General features: G+C 35.4%; 1 protein-coding gene and 2 pseudogenes across 1 annotated transcript in view; all 3 read right to left on the reverse strand.

The window, feature by feature from the left end:
- The window catches only part of BAZ1A (bromodomain adjacent to zinc finger domain 1A), a 91,972-nt gene that overhangs the window by 48,701 nt on the left and 25,065 nt on the right, over window positions 1–18,206 (reverse strand). The window contains exon 4 of the mRNA XM_063091662.1: window positions 6,373–6,516. Within this exon, the coding sequence (XP_062947732.1) occupies window positions 6,373–6,516 (144 nt within the window). The remainder of the gene's footprint in view (window positions 1–6,372; window positions 6,517–18,206) is intronic.
- LOC134371746 (large ribosomal subunit protein eL14-like) lies at window positions 71–3,622 on the reverse strand (annotated as a pseudogene).
- On the reverse strand, window positions 10,270–10,769 carry LOC134373929 (chromobox protein homolog 3-like; annotated as a pseudogene).

The following is an 18,206-nucleotide window of genomic DNA, read 5'->3' on the forward strand; positions in this document are numbered from 1 at the left end:
ATGACAGCATTCACTATTTATGATTCTGTGATGGCTTAGTAGTATTTATTCAAGTCTGGGAAGAGTGAGATTAAGGAACTGATTCTTTGATAATGTTTACAATCCTACTATCAGTCTGCATCCTAACCCTAGCCTCAGCAACATGCTTAAATATATTTGCCAACATGCCCAAAAGAATCTTCATTACTTTTCTCATAGCCCCTTTTGCTTTCTTGCCAGATGATGCCTTTGGAGCAGGTGCTTTCTGGGCAGGAATCTTCTGGGGTGGAGCCTTTTCGTCTGCAGTGGTCATCTTTTTTGCTGGAACTTTAGCAGTAGCTGCTGCAGCTGCAGCAGCATACTCAGCAACAAGTGCTTTTTTGGAGAAGCTTTCAGTAAAGCTGCCTTTTAAAGCTTCTTAACTTCATTCTTGATTATTCTGTTCCTCATTTTCTTTGCCTTCCAGACTTTATAATGATCAAAATTTGTCATATTTGCCTTCCTTTCTCTGGCTTCAATCTTCTTAGCCCACCTTGTGGCTGCCCGTTTTGTATTGATATCAGCCTTCTGCCAGGCTTGTTGAAAATACTTCTGGTGGGCACTGTGTGGAAACTTGAGGATGAAGTCAGTGAGCTGCATGCATTTGAAAAACATGGCCTGTCTCCTTACTTGACTCCAAGGTCCATCAACCAAAGCCCTGTTCTGATCACTAACAACTACCTACAATCACAACCCAGTTTTCCAGCATGAGGCCCAAAGGAGATGTAGGCTAGCTGGCCAACCTCCACAACGTGTTCGGCAAGAAGTGTCAATATTTTAGTACAGATGGGGCCGACCTCTGGCTCACTCGGGAGAGTGTGGTGCTGATAACACCAAGGCCACGGGTTCGGATCCCATATAGGGATGGCCGGTTAGCTCAATGGATGAGCGTGGTGCTGACAACACCAAGTCAAGGGTTAAGATCCCCTTACTGGTCATCTTTTAAAAAAATAAAATTAAAAAATATATATTTTAGTACGGACTATTGATTTATTTCAGTTTTCAAAGAATTTGTGATTGTAGACGAATTTCACTATTTGGCTGTTAGGTTAACAGGGGAAACCTGTATCAAGTAATTATACACACTGTGAATTCACTAAGTTGTGAGGATTTTCACATATAAATTTTCTTTAAATCTATTAGTAACTTTCGGGGGAAAGGAACAACAGTGGGTATAATTATAACATTACTAAACCCATTCCTGAAGGGCAAACATTAAGAAGAGTAAAGAAAGGATCGCTGAGAGCAGATACATGATATGAATGTAATCATTTAGAAAGAACAAACAAATGTTCCACTCTGGTTTAGGATGCCGTTAATTAGGGCAGGCCAGTTAGCTCAGTTGGTTAGAGCACAGTGTTATAACACCAAGGTCAAGGGTTCAGACCCCCTTACCCGCCAGCCACCAAAAAAAAAAAAAAAAAAAAAAAACCCCAAAACCAAATAGGATGTTGTTAATGAGGAAGGTATGCGGGACAGGGGATATATGGGAATTTTGTACTCTCTGCTCAATTTTACTGTGAACCTAATACTTTTCTAAAGTTTATTAATTTTAAAAAAATGGATATATTGCCATTCTAACTATTTTTAAGTATACTAATCTAATGGCATTATGCTCACAGTATTGTACAACTATCACCACTATCTGTTTCACAAACTTTTTTGTCATCTCAAACAAATTCTGTACCCATCAAGCAATAACTCCCCATTTCTTCTTCTACCTCTTGGCCCCTGGTAACCTCTAATCTACTTTCTTTCTCTCTGAATTTGCCTAGTCTAGATATTTCATATAAGTAGAATTATGTGATATTCGTTCTTTTGTGTCTGGTTCATTTCACTTAGCATAATGCTTTGAAGGTTCATCCATGTTGTAGCATGTATCAGGGACTTCATTCCTTTTTATGGCTGAATATTCCATTGTATGTGTATACTACATTTTGTTTTTCTGTTGATGGAGAGTGGCAGTTTTTGGCTATTGTGAATAATGCTGCAGTGAATATTAGTGTACAAGTATCTGTTTGAGTCTTTTAAATTCTTTTGGGTATACGCCTAGGAGTGGAATTGTGGGTCATATGCTAATTCTATGCTTAGCTTTTTGAGGAACTGCTTTTCCCAGCAGCTATGCCATTTTACATATTCAACAACTAAGTACGAGGGTTTCCCTCAATAGAGTACAAGGCTATGCCCTTGTCATCACCTGTTATTTTCTGTTTTTCTCTTTTTAATAAAATTATAGCCATCCTGGTGGGTAGAGAGTGGTTTTGATTTGCATTTCCCTAATGACTAATGATGCTGAGTATTTCACATGCTTATTGGCCATTTGTATATCTTCTTTGGAGAAATGTCTGTTCATGTCCTTTAACCATATTTAAACTAGGTTGTCTTGTTGAGTTATAGGAGTTTTTTATATATTCTGATCAGAATTTTAAAAATAGAATTTTTGATACTTTTGGGGTAGCATATTGACTATTTCTTGCAAAATCAAATGTCATATCAGTAAAAGTAGGAACTTAAAAGCTTTACCTTTTATAAAATTGTATTCCCTAAGAACATTTTATTAGCTTACTTATCTGTCTGGGCATTGACAGCAGAATCTGAACTAAGTAGTAACTACGTATTTGCCTTTGTAGATTAGCTTTTGTTGGTGGGCAGTGGTCAAGGTTTTGGGGAGCAGGTCACTTAGTAATTTTCAGGATTAACACTTAAACATTTCCTTCTTAAACTAAGCTTGTGAAAGAGACTATGAGAGAATTGCTGCTATTCCTTCTCTTCAGAAAGCATGTTCTACGTATAGTTAGCAGCCTTGGACATTTTAGTGCTCTCTGACTCTTAGAGAACCTGACACTTGCAGAACCGCTAATATCTTTGACAGAATTGGGTTCGAGAGTAAAGATATAACAACATTTTCTCCCTCAGCTATTTACCATGAGATGTATGACAGAGCCTTTGATATTCCTATCTAAATACTTGCATACTTTAGAACGAGATGAGGCTGATCATACCAATGGAGTATTTTGTGTAGAATATATAATAAATAATACCTTAAATTTAGAATTACTCATTTATTTTATGTATCTGCAAGCAGATTTTATTTTAAAAATTCACTTGGCAGGGTCGGCCCATGGCTCACTTGGCAGAGTGTTATGCTGATAACATCAAGGCCACGGGTTCAGATCCCTATATAGGGATGGCCAGTTAGCTCACTTGGGAGAGCATGGTGTTGACAACACCAAGTCAAGGGTTAAGATCCCCTTACCGGTCATCTTTTTAAAATTTACAAAAAAAAAAATTGACTTGGCTATTATTTATAGTACTAGATAAAAGTTTGTACTATATTTTAGAGATGATAATTTAATTTGCATCACATAAAATTGAAGTAAAGAGGTTTAGAGTTTTGTCTCCTAGTCCTTCAATATTGTATTGGCTCTTCTGGGTCTTCTGCCTCTCCATATAAAGCTTATCATCAGTTTGATGATATCCACAAAATAAGTCATTGGGATTTTGGCTGACATTGCATCGAACCCTTAGATCTAGTTGGATGTACCTATAAATCATGTTGGGAAAAACTTACATCTTGACAACTTTGAGTATATCTTGCAGACATTATGAGCTATGTTATGCTGGGCAAATTATCTAACTCTGAACTTCCATTTCTCCTAAATGATATGAGAATACTTCTACCTACCGTTATAGAACGGTTCTGAGAAATAGATAAGACAACTTAGGTGAGTTGTAAGCTTAACTCACGGAAAATGCCCAATAAATACTTTTTCTATTCCCTTCTTTTCAAACCACCTACTGAACACAAAAAAAATCCAGATTATGTTTTGTTGGCAGATAAATTTACCTAGAAGTAGACTTCTTACTCACTTAAATTAGGGAATTAATGGAATAATTCAACAGAGTAAAGGTCCCAAGATAACTATGCTTCACCCTTCCTGGTATCTGATGATCTCAGGATATAGTAGTAGCAATATATAAACAAGTAGGCATTCTATGATAATGATGTGTGGTGAAGTCTAAGATTCTTTAAGAGAGAATCACAGACAAACAGATTAAAAATATCTGTGGATGAATAACTGACCAGTATACTCCCTTTTCCCACATCAAGAGTCTATTCCAGGGCCAGCCCATGGCTCACTTGGGAGTGTGGTGCTGATAACACCAAGGACATGGGTCCGGATCCCTATATAGGGATGGCCAGTTAGCTCACTTGGGAGAGCGTGGTGCTAACACCACCAGTCAAGGGTTGAGATCCCCTTACCGGTCATCTTTTATTTTTTTTTAAAAAAGAGTCTATTCCAAGTATCTATATTCAAGGAATATGGCACAGCCTACAGAAGAATTTTGGCTGATTACTCCTATGGTCAAATTCAATTATACTTTGTGATACACTTGTTATAATGGGAACTAGCAGGGTTCACCAATGGAAATCTTCCTCCAAACTCTACATATAACAAACAGGCAAAGTATTTACTCATATTACTAACTGGGATTTTAAATTAGCTTGCTTTGTATTCAAGGTAACAAATTACCCATAAAATACGCAGTAGCTCATGTTCAAATCTAAAAGGAAGGAAAAGGGCCCTTTAAGAACGAGAAAATAAATAAATAAATAAATAAAAGTAAGGAAAAGGACATTTATGAGCTAAGTAATGGTGTGCTGACCCTAAGAATCTAGACATTCCTCATTTCAAAGCACCTCGCAGCACCTAAAAGAATTAGAAGAATATTAAAAGTTACAAGATAGCTTTAAATGATAAACCATTTTTAAATGAAAAAAATTCAGACAAATGCTTATCATGCTTAAGCATCAATTTAAAAAATTAGCTTTTATATACAAAATCTGTATTTAATCTTTTAATACTTGGCTTTGTTTTGTATTTTGGATTAAAATTTCCTAAAGGTGGGGCTAGCTCGTTAGCTCAGTTAGAGCTCAGCTTTATAACACCAACATCATGGGGCTGGATCCCCAAACCAGCTAGCTGCCAAAATAACAATAACAATAGCAATAATAATAATAATAATAATAATAATAATAATTTCCAAAAGGCATTCCAATAAATATAATAACAGAATTTATTTCTATTTATTACTAAGAATATCTGCATTTTTACTTATATCTATACCTATGTGTACACTCATCTGATTTACAGCTAACTCCATTTAAGTTTTATAATTGACACAGGCCAAACAAAACACATGAACTACCTGTCAGAGACACTATAGGACATATATTAAGTACAACCATACCCACTAATTTTGCATCCCAAACCCTATATTTAATGAGAGACACAGACAAGTGACATAGTAGTTTATTTTTCTGCTTAACAGTAACAACTACTAATAGTTAATAATTTCTACTTAATTAACAGTTTCTACTTAATAGTAAAAAAAAACGAGATGTACCAAGAGACTTATTATATAGGACCATGTCATGCTACATTTACTCACCTAAAAATCATTTATTTTGTCAGGCAATGTGCTACTTTGATGACCTTGTGCAAAGTCAATTAACCTTCTTAAATCTCAGGTTCTTCCTTATTAAACAAGGACTGACAAAAATGCATATAAAGCACTTAGTACAGTGCCTGGTCATAGTCAATTCTCAAATGCTTGTTACAGCCACAATAGTTCACATCAGACAAAATGAAAATTTGAACTACAGAGAGAAAGAACTTGATAGATACTGGTATTTCAGGAGCAAAGTAATTAAGAGAAATAGTTAAAAGTGGCCTTAGGTCTCTTACTTAAATATTATGGTACCATTCACTAAAAACAAGGAAGTAAGAAAGACACAAGACAGGCTGGAGAACGCATTTTGAAATCTGAGATACCTAAAAGGGAACAGAATGGAGGAGAAAAGCCTTAGAATAGCTGTTGTGATGAATATGGGAGGCTGCTGAGCTAAAAGGATTTTTAATCAGTTGCAGACTCAGCTGAGATTTTAAAATTACGTATCTACATATGTTTGTATGATTTTTCCTATAACATCATTCAGCAGACAAAGGTCTTTGACTGACTGAATTTTTGGTGGTTACAGAGTTTCTTTACTATGTGCATCATAAAGTGAATAAGTATTCATAATTAAAGCACGGAATAAAACTTCGCAAGTAAACAAAAGTGGAATGTATAATTGAATGGGGGTTAGCTTCAACTGACTGAAGTTAACTAGGTAAATTTCAGTTTTGAAAATTCTAACATCTGTTGTTGAGCCAGATTGTTTAGATGGGTAGTACACCAAATGTGACTAGAAAGGGAAGAATTAAGGAAGGAATAAGTGAAAAAGTTATTTCAATGGAATATCACTAGTTGATTGGATAAATAATTTGAAAATTAATAAAAATCACTTACCCATTTTGAAAAGAACTACTTTGTGTTTCTGAATCATCACTATCACTGATGATGATAGTTTCTCCATCAACACTGCTACCATAACCATTAGCAAAACCATTCTGATGGGATGGAGGAAGGACTTCCAAAATCCTACACTGTAACCTGAAATAAATGACATATTTTAAAAATGCAAATCATTTGCTATTTTACAACCAAACATTTCAGAATTATCTAATTATTTTGAACTGAAGTTATTTTGTTTTGTAGAGACTATGGCTGATTGATACAAATAATTTAACCCAAAATAAAATCTGTAACATCCATTTTAGCAAAGATTAGATACAATTTATCAGCACCATGTTCTCCCAAGTGAGCTAACAGGCCAGCCTGACTGGATACAATTTAAAACAATGCAAACCTATTTTAAGGTTCAACTTATCAAAATTCTTAGCCATCATATTCTTTTTTTTTTTTTTTTTTTTTTTTTTTTGTCTTTTTCGTGACCGGCACTCAGTCAGTGAGTGCACCGGCCATTCCTATATAGGATCCGAACCTGCGGCGGGAGCGTCGCCGCGCTGCTAGCGCAGCACGCTACCGAGTGCGCCACCGGCTCGGCCCAGCCATCATATTCTTTATTATTTTCTTCCTTCCTTCTTTTGCTAGCTCTAGAGTTAGCTTCTTTCTCTAGTTCCTTAAGTTGTAAAGTTAGGTTGTTGATTTGAGATCTTATTTTTTATTGTAAGCATTCACAACTATGAATTTCTTAGCACTGTTTTTGCTGCATCCTGTAGGTTTTGGTATGTTGTGTTTTCATTTTGATTCATCTTTAAGTGTTTTCTAATTTCCCTTGTGGTTTCTTTTTTGATCCATTGGTTGATTACAACTGTGTTGTTTATTTTCCACAATGCTATGGATTTTCCAGTTTTCCTTCTGTTGATTTCTAACTTTATCTAGTTGTGGTCAGAGAAAATACTTCGTATGTTATTGTTATGGTTAATTTTAGGTGTCAGCTTGACTGGAGTAAGGCATACCCAGATAGCTGGCAAAACATTATTTCTGAGTATGCATATGAGGGAGTTTCTGGACGAGATTGGTGTGTGAGTCAGCGGATTTAGTGGGGGAAGTTCCAATTGGCTGGATATCTGGATAGTAAAAAAAGGCAAATTTACTCTCTCTCCTAGATCTATGACACGCTTCTTTTCATGCCCTTGGACATAAGAACTCCAAGTTCTCTAGCCTTTGAATTCTGGGATTTACATCAGCAGCCCCCCACGGTTTTGAGGCCTTCAGACTTGGACTGAGCCATGCTACCAGCTTCCCTGGTTCTCCAGCTTGCAGATGGCCTACTGTAGGACTTCTCAGCCTCAATAGTCAGGTGAGCCAATTCCCCTAATTACATCCCCTCTCAAGTATCTATTTCTGTTGGTGCTGTCTCTCTGGAGAATCCTAATATGGACACACCTTGAACAACACTGGAGTTAGGGGCGCTGACTGCCTATGCAGTAAAAAGTCTGTGTATAACTTTTGACTCCTAGCCTACTGCTAAATAGAAGCATTACCAATAACATAAATAGTTGATTAACACATATTTGTATATCTTATGTATTATACACTATATTCTTACAATAAAGTAAGCTAGAGAAAAGAAAATGTTAAGAAAATCATAAGTTAGAGAAAATTTTAAAAACATTGAAATACAATGAAAAAAATCTATGCATATGCTGGCCAGTTAGCTCAGTTGGTTAGAGCACGGTGTTATACACCATGGTCAAAGGTTCAGATTCCCTTACCTGCCAGGCACCAAAAACAAACAAACAAATAAACAAAGACAAAACACACTTAAGACAAAAAGTATTCCCAGAGATAAAATCCATGGATAAGTGGACTTGCACAGTTCAAACCCATGTTGTTCAAGGGTCAACCGTATACCTTTTCAAATCCAGTGACACTAAATTTGTGACCTAACATACGGTGCATCTTGAAGAATGTCCCACATGCACTTGAGAAGAATGTTTATTCTGTTGATGCGTAGAGTGCTTTGTATATGTTTGTTAGATCTGGTTGGTTTACTGTGTTATTCAAGTCCTCTATTTCCTTGTTTATATTCTGTCTGGTTATTCCATTCATTATTGAGAGTGGGGTATTGTAGTCTCCAATTATTATTGTGAAAACGTTTGTTTCTCTTAGCAAATTTATATACTTAACTAAAATAACTGTCTAGGAAATCAAATATTGGCATAATATCTCATTATAAAGATTGGATCTTACGGTTTTTCAAAGCATTCAATATTTTAAATTCTGAAAGTCTCCTGAACATAACCTTTTCATTCTCACTATAACTTTCGTTGTGATTTCTGGTCTCTGGAAAGCTTCCTACTTACTAACTCTATCACTCCTATTCTGGCTTCCTTTAATCTGCACACTATATCTGAATTTTATGGGCTGTAATTTCAGACACTTACCACAATTAAAATATTCTTTAATCCCATTTCTACTGCACCAATTTCCAATACTAGAAAAAATACCACCTGTTTTCTCCACACTTCCTCTTGCTAGTAACTTCTTTACTTCTTTCCTTGAAACCATGAGTCTACTATAAATTCAAGGTTAAAAATCTTACTGTTATGGTTGAGATAATTTTTGCTGGTTCTCAAAACAGATTTCCAAAACTTTCTCTTCCTTAAATCCCAGTCCCAGCTCTTTCATATTAGAGAGTGAGAGAAGAGATCTTGACTTAGGCTCTTTGACTTCCTTCTTCACAAGATCAAATGTCCATATTCTTTATAACTGTTCACATTCCTATGTTAGAAAGATGCTCTTTCATCTCATACCCACTCCTCTTACCTGCTCTGTATATATTTTCCTTCTATTTAACACCATTTTATTTTTTAAAGGAATATAACACAGGGATTTCAACCTTGTGGAATGAAATGGCTTGCTGAAGGAATCTTTAAATGTCCACTTAACTAAGTCTTGCTGAGGTAATTAAAACAACTAGTATTGTCAAGTTTCCTCATCTGGGGAGGTTGCTGGTAGTGATAAAATTTTTCCTTTCAGGAATTTTTCAAATAAACGGTTGTATTCATATGACTATAGACATGGATTCCGATATGGCTCTGCTTTTAAATTAACTACAGAATCATCTATGTAATTTGAAAGGTTATGGCTTCAGGAAAATATTCAATTTTTTTTTTTGTAAAAGATGACCGATAAGGGGATCTTAACCCTTGACTTGGTGTTGTCAGCACCACGCTCACCCAGTGCGCCAACTGGCCATCCCTATATGGGATCCGAACCGGCGGCCTTGGTGTTATCAGCACCACACTCTCCCGAGTGAGCCATGGGCTGGCCCAAGGAAAAAATTCAATTTAACTTGAAATGATTTATTTCTTAGGTTGTTCAGAATGATGGCATCTCAGAAACATGAGCTTACCCGTGGTTTTTGTTTTGGTGAATGTTTAAAAACAAACAAAAAAAGAAATCCATTTACATATATATTTTATATACACACACACACGCAAAAAAAAAAACAAACAAAAACCCCAGAATGGTCCTTAGGCATATATATTAAACACAATTTCTGATTGGGTAATGACTATGGAAATTTCCCCCAACATTGAGAGAAGGTGTTCTCTTATGCACAGGAAATAATATACCATAGTACCGAATGTTCTTACATGATAAATGAAGCAACTACAGAAAGCTTTTACTTATTTGTTAAAAGTAACCAGTGCTATTGCTGCAAAAGAACCTAACGGAATTGTTGGGTTCCCAATATCACTTTCAAAACGAACATATCAAACTTGACTTTCATTAGAATATAGTTATTTCTTCACACTAGTAAATCGAAAACCAAGACCCAGATTTTAGATATATAAAATGTATAAAAAAATAAATAAAAAGCAATGCAAACAGTTATTGAGCATCATCTTCTGCACAAGAATGCCAAGTTAGTCTCTCTTCATAAAAACCAATTACAATTTGAGGACAATTCATATTTGCCTCTTTTGCCAGCACCAAGTCTGCCCCATCTGAATCTTTCCATTCCATGAGAAACACCAATTTTCCACTGCTGTCTGTGGCACCAATTACTCTTTCAGGATCAAGGCCTCTGGCAAAGCCTCTTGGTTTGTCAGCAGCATCTTTTCTTCTTTGATTTGCTATCATTAAATTCACTGTCAGATAAAGATTTTCTTTTTGTACCATCCTTTTCTTTACCAGCTTTTTGACTTAACTCTGGACAATCTAAATTTTCTTCAGGTTCCCAAGTATTGTCAGCATCTGTAAATCCCTTCCACTTTAGAAAATACTCCACCTTCCCATTCACTATGTCAGTCCAGTACTTTTTCTATCACAAATTCTTCAGGCTTTGCATCTTCAACTTTTTTACTTTTTCCATTCTGATTCTTTCCCATTTTGGGGGAAGTCTCCTTTTCTTCCATTTACTGTGAGGTAGTTCAAAAGTGCGATTTATATGATCTCTCCACTTTCCTACCACTCCTTAAAACCTCACAATTTTGGTTATTTTACACAAGAACTGATCCCATGAAAGTCACAATGGTCTATTGGTCAACAAATCCAACAGTCTTGTCCCAGTTTTACCTTATGTAAACAATTAACACCTCCTTTCTAAAAAAAAAAAAATCTACCTCTATTTTTGTGGTCCTAAACCTTTTCCTATCCACCTACCTCTCTAACTACACCTTTTCTCTCCCTGCCAGGTTATTATTTTTCTCCTACTACCAAAATGTAGTAATTCTCCCAAAGTGCTACTGCATGTCTCTGTAGCACTTTGGGGGAATTAGTGTATGTGTGTACATACACACACACACTTGCCCCTGGTGTTTTCCTCTCAGTTCTATATAACTGACTGTCTGACTCCCAACTTCTAGTAATGAGGTCATTAAAAATGAATCCATTTCATCTCTATTGAGAGAGTTTATTAATAGAGAGAAAATCTCACGGGTTAAGAGAGAGGCAAAATAACAAGTGTTGGTGAATACGTGGAACTACTTTGAAAAACAGTGTGGCAATTCCTCAAATGATTAAACAGAGTTACTATATGATCCAGCAATTCCACTCTTGGTATATATAACCAAGAGACTTAAAACATATGTCCACACAAATACTTGTACATTAACCTTCATAGCAGTATTACTCATAATAACCAAAAAGTAGAAACAACTCAAATGTCCATCAACTGGTAAACAATTAAAATGTGGTATATCCATACAACGAAATATTATTCAGCAAAAAAATAGGAATTGAGTACAGATACATGGTACAATATGGATGAACCTTGAAAACATGCTAAACAAAAGGGACCAGACACAAAGACCACATTCTGTAGAATTCCATTTATATGGAATATCCAGAATAGGCAAATCTATAGGGAGAGAAAGTAAATAAGTGGGTGCCAAGATCTTGGGGTGGGGGATGGGACGGCAGGTAGCAATGAGCAGTGACTGCTAATGGGCACAGGTTTCTTTCTAGGGCATTGAAAATGTTCTAAAATTATACTGTGGTGATGATTATACAACTCTGTGAACATACTAAAAACCACTAAACTGTACATTTTTAAATGGTGAATTTTGTGGTATGTGAAATATATCTTAATAAAGTTGCTAAAAATAAAAGAGTCATAAGTAAAAGCAGGATACACTAGGAAGTAAATAAAAAAGAGAAAGCAGTGCTGAAATTATACCTATAGCAACTTTACAACTTTTAGGCAACCCTGGAGGGAAGCTTTTTTAACTAAGAATATCCTAAGCACACTGATAGGCTAAACCTTTATTCTCTGAGAAAAAGTGGTTCAAGGTTAGACACTTTGCTCATATCATTCATTTGGCCATCCCATACCATAAACAAGTTTTGATATATTATGGGCATCCATAGGACTGCCTGTCCATTCACCAGTCCCATTCTTTTGGGAACTTCATTCTTCCCATACCCTACCCTCTTCCACATGGCTATTGGAACTGTCATGTTCTCAAAAAACACTGGTCAGAGTTAGTTGATACAGGGTTGGCACCTTTTTGCTGAGTTAATATATCTTTTCTAAGATTTTTAAACTTGGAATCTCAAAAGTAAAAATCAGTCCCTCTACCATTATGAAATCCATAGGATATAAAATTTCAGTGCTGTCAACAGCCATGTTTCCTGCCACATGGAGGAAGCCTGTGTGCAGTGAGAGAAGATTAAGGCTAGAAGACAGGAGAGATGGCAAAGGTATTAGAGGTAATCAGTTCTCTTACTCCTGTTCTTCCTTAGACTTGGCTGCAACTTGTTCATCTCCGGCTTAGCTGTTACTCTTTCCTTCGATTCAATAAACCAATAACTCTCCGTTTTGCCTATATGTTTTTTCAAGATGAATTTTTGTCACTTATAGCCAAAATAAATAGAATCATAAAATTACAGAAAGCAAACAGTATTATTTAGAGTTAATTTCATTTTGGGAAGCTGGTAGATTTTTACAAAATAATAGAACTTATTTTCATTAGTTACAGGCTTTGGAATATGCTTATATTCTCCTTTAGAACATCTTTAGTATCCCCTGCAGTATCTAATATTGCTGTTAGGCACACAGAAAATTAGGACATGGATTTCCTGCTAGGAACTTTGCACCACACCCAAATAGAAGAAAAAGCAACTGGTTCCACAGAATCCCAAGGTTTATGAATCAATAAAATAAAGTCTATGTTGGTAACCCTAAAGCCCTCAAAGTAGCTGATCTTCCACTTTCATTCACTTCCTTTCATTAGACTTACACAGGTTCAATTAAAAGTATCATAGTCTTGGTCCTTTTCAATTTGCCCTTAAAAATTTTGAGAAAGAAGGGAGAAGACTCAAATTACTAAAACTAGAAGTGAAAGTGTGGACATGACTATAAAAGAATATTGTGAACAATTGTATGTAGACAAATTAGATAACCCTGATGAAATGGACAAATTCCTAGAAACATACAAACTACAAAAGCTGACTCAAGAAATAGAACTTGAATAGACCTATAACTAACTAGCAAGGATATTAAATCAGTAATCAAAAACCTCCCAACAAAGCAACACCTAAGAAAATATGATTTCACTGGTAAATTCTACCAAACACTAAACACAAATTCCCTCAAAATCTTCCAAAAAATTAAAGAACAGGGAACATTTCCTAATTCATTCTACAAGGCCAGCATTACCCTGATACCCAACTAGACAAAGACATGGCAGAATATATGAAGAACTCTCATAACTCAAAAAAAACCAAACAACCCAACTCAAAAATGGGCAAAAGACTTGAATAGACATCTCTCCAAAGAAGATATATAAATGGCCATAAGCATATGAAAAGATGCTCAGCATCACTGGTCATAAGGAAAATTCAAAATCAAAACCATAATCAGATACCATTTCACACTCACTAGGATGGCTGTTATTTTTAAATTAAAAAAAAAAAAAAAACCCAAAAACCACATACATGGAAATTAACAAGTGTTGGTGAGGATGTAGAGATTTTGGAACCCTAGTCTATTGCTGGTGGGAATGTTAAGTGGTGCAGTTGCTGTGGAAAACATTTTGGTGATTCTCCAAAAAGTTTAACATAAAATTATCATATAAACCAGCAATTCCACTTCTAGGTATATACCCAAAAGAATTGAAAACAGGAAATCAAACGGATACTTGTATACCAATGTTCATAGTGATATTATTCACAACAGCCAAAAGGTTGAATCAACCCAAGTATCCCTCAATAGATGTGAATGGATAAACAAAATGTGGTTCATACATGAGTGTACCTCAAAAAGTTCGTGGAAAAACAAGAATTAAAAAATAAAATGAATTTTTCCATGAACTTTTTGAAGACCCTTTGTACAATGGAACATTTAGACATAAAAAGGAATGAATTTCTGATACAATAAAGATGAACTTTAAAAACATAATGTTCAGTGAAATAAGCCACAAAAGGACAAATATTATATGACTCTACTTATATGAAGCATCTAGAATAGGCAAATTCATAGAGACATATTAGAATAAAGGTTACCAGGGGTTGGGGAAAGGGCAGAATGAGGAGTTATTGCTTAATGGGTACAGAGTTTCTGTTTAAGATGATGAAAAAGTTCTGGAAATAGTGGCGATGGTTATACAACACTGTGAATGAATGTACTTAATGTCACTGAATTTCACACTTAAAATGATAAAAAAAATTTTATGTTTATTTTACCACGATGTAAAAAAGAAAAGAAACTTTTTCTGTTCTAACAATAAAGCTTGAGAAGAGGCTCAAATACTAATCCTATACGGGTAGCAAATGGAAATGGTGTCTAAAGAATCGCAAGCTAAATTTCACCACTGGCTGGTAGCAATAAACCAGTATTTCTAAAGAGGAAGAACTTCAGGAAGTCATATCAAAACCTTTTAGGTAATTATGTAATTTAGCAACATACACTGCACAAAAATATTAAAGGAATCAAATGGACCTACTTTTTTAAGGGCCTAAATATCACATCCTGGGATCATATTACTCAGATTTCCAGGAGGTAATGAAGAAAGCTTTTCAGGAAACCTATGATAAGGTTCCTCAAGTTAGAGACAGACTTCACTGGCAGAGCCCAGGTGAGTGCCCCTAAGTAGTGGTGGTGATGAAAGGAAACAGAGTAAATGAGCCCAGCCTGTGCCAGGTACGGTTGGTGTGGGTCCAAAGTGTTGCAACCATTCATCAGAGGAAATAGTCTCACCATGGCAGGGCCCTCAGAGCTACAATAATTTAAGGACTAATTAAAAATTCAACAGTAGGAAATACAATCCCCTTACAAAGGAATTACATAGAAGGAAACCAGTACAGCATAGGGACATTGCCTACAATGTAGTAAATATTTAATATACAAATTATAGTAGTTATTATTGATGATACTACTCTTAATTTTTGTACCACACCCAAACCACAGGGAGCATTCCTTGACAATCTAATCAAGGCTAGGCCTCTTACTGGTACTTAGCTAAACTTCAGTTATACGAGATGTCAAGTCAACACCTTCTAATAGATTTCCAAAGAGACTTCCACTTGCTACCATTTCTTGGTTGTAGGGAGTCCAAAGATTATGTAGGTGTGAGAAAGTTTAGAGAATCATGAATTAAGATTCAGTTAAAGGGTCTTGGAGAGACAGAAACTTTCTAAATTAAAGTTATACTCCATTATTTGAGGACACAGTGGAGGTTAACAATCAAAAGATGGTCCTTATTATTAGAGTTCATAAGTATCAGATAAGTTATGTAACTTATACATATTTCTTTCCTCATATCAATTGACTTGCAAGTTACACATTTTCCAGAAAATGAAATTTAAATCATTTGCTCTCAGTCACACAACCAGTAAGGGTACAGCCAAACTGTCCGACTCTAAATACCGTATACTTTCTAATTTTTCACACTATTACTAGAGTTGAGAGGGAACAGAAGCATTATATTGACCCAAGGGTATTTCAGAGCTTTAAGGCCAGGCAGTGAGAGGCTCCATAAAGCGCTAATAACTTAAACGCATTTCAGAGTGAGAGCAAGACTGTGGAACAGCAAGCCCAGAATGAAGGCACAGCATTAGTTAGCCATAAATCTGTAACAATGACACGCTGGATATGGAAACAGCCTTTTATGAAAGTATTTTGGAATGGTATATACCTCTTCCCCCAAAAAGGTGTTAATAGTCAGAGCTTAATTTATATCTCAAAATAGCAATTGATTAAAACAAAAGCAAATGAGCGGGGCCTTCGATAGCTCAGTTGGTAGAGCGGAGGACTGTAGTGGAGTAAACAAAAGCAAATGTATAAAACATTCTAGAACTGAGACATATGCAGAATTTTTACAAGGCATTTGGGGTAGAAGGTGAACAGCAAAGGGAAAGAAGACTAGAAGGCTGGGGAGACCTACTTAAGATAAGGGACTGCCCCCATCTGGTTTGCATCTCTAAAAATGGAATATGCTGAATCTACCTGCTCCCCATCTGGGCTGCCTCATTAACCTTTTACTTTCTTGTAACACAGGTACAAAAATATTTATTAAAAATGCTGTATTTGGATAATTACTTCAACTTTAAAAGTAAAAATAGAGTAAACCTGATTAATTTGAAGTTCAGAGTTAAACAGAAAAACAAAAATCCTTAAACTAAGGAGGTTATGTGACATCTTATTTTAGGTAGAAGAAACCAGACTGCTCAAGCAAGTCTGCTACTTCACACAAAAAGACTAAATTATGTTGACTAATTGTCAATGGAGAAAAAGAGGCCGAGAAAGATGGCTTTATTTATAATACAATTTAGACAAATTTATCAGAGAAACTCAAAGAATATTTTATTTTGAACTGTTCTGAAACTCTTCATGGACTAGAGAACCAGATCTTAATATTTTTCTAATTGGCATTTCACCTATCTTAAGTGTAAATATCATAAGATAACAAAAATCATTAGATTCTTTTTTTTTTTTTTTTTTTTTTTTGTCTTTTTTGTGACTGGCAAGGGGGTCGCAACCCTTGGCTTGGTGTCGCCCGCACCGCGCTCAGCCAGTGAGCGCACCGGCCATTCCTATATAGGATCCAAACCCATGGCGGGAGCATCGCTGTGCCCCCAGCGTTGCACTCTCCCGAGGGCGCCACGGGGTCAGCCCAAAAATCATTAGATTCTTACTGAAGACTAAATCCATTATTAAAAGACATAAAGTATAAATAAAAATCTTCGGAAAGAAAATTCTATATACAAGATATATGAATTAAACCCTACATATTTCTACTTAGTTTCCAAACACCTGGATACTATTAGTATGCTGTTTAAACTTAGTATTCAAAATTATCGTATTAAAGCCATATTAATTAGTGTGGCTGAAGCATCAACCAAATTCATTAAAACTTTACCAAAAACTTTAGAATTCCAACTACTATATTCAAATTAATAGATATTCAAGTGTTTGTGGGCTCAGCAGTATGCTGGCTTAGCATATTGATGCAAACATGTTAGAAGATATCAGTAAGGAGCCAAGACCAACATATAAAGATCAGAGACAATAAAAAACTAAATATGAAAAGCCACCATAGATCTGGTAGCAAATGGCCTTTTGTTTCAACACAATAACAGTATTTTCAAATAATTAAACTGGTTTCAATGTGAAGGATGGATAGGAAGAGGATTCTTGCCTTCTATATTACACCACCCTGACTAATGAAAATGATGGTCACAACAGTGGGATATTGGAGCAGAAATCAAGAAAAAGCCTGAGTTCCTGACAACTTTGTGGACCTGTCATACCAGCCCTATACTACATATTTCTGGATTTATTTTACACAAGAAAGAAATTTCTATCTTGTTTATACCATTAAATTTTTTTCTACGATGTACATCCAAATCAAATCCCAGCTGAAAGGAAAAGCAATCTACTATTAGGTGTGCTAGTTTTTATTAAACACTGATCACTTTGTAAACATTTCGTCTATGTTAAAATTCATTTTGTGAGTCAGAGAACTGTGTTTCCCAATTCATCTAATAAAAGCTGAATGAGATTTTCAAATTTAAAAGTTATCATGTCATTGGCAATATAGATTTCAAGTCATATTGGTTTCAGAAAATTAGAAACCTTAAGATAGGAAATAAGTTTAACAACCTACGATTTAAAAAGATGGCCATAGGCGTAAGAGATTAGTGGGTGTGGCTAAAGTAATAGAAATGTTCTATATCATGACCATTTCAATGTCAATATCCTGGTTGTGATACAGTACTATAATTTTGCAAGATAATATCATTGGGGAAAAATCTTATTATTTTACAACTGCATATGAACCCACAATTATCTCAAAATAGAAAGTTTAATTTAAGAATGCTAATGA

This window comes from Cynocephalus volans, chromosome 3, assembly GCF_027409185.1.
Source record: "Cynocephalus volans isolate mCynVol1 chromosome 3, mCynVol1.pri, whole genome shotgun sequence".
Lineage (NCBI taxonomy): Eukaryota > Metazoa > Chordata > Mammalia > Dermoptera > Cynocephalidae > Cynocephalus > Cynocephalus volans.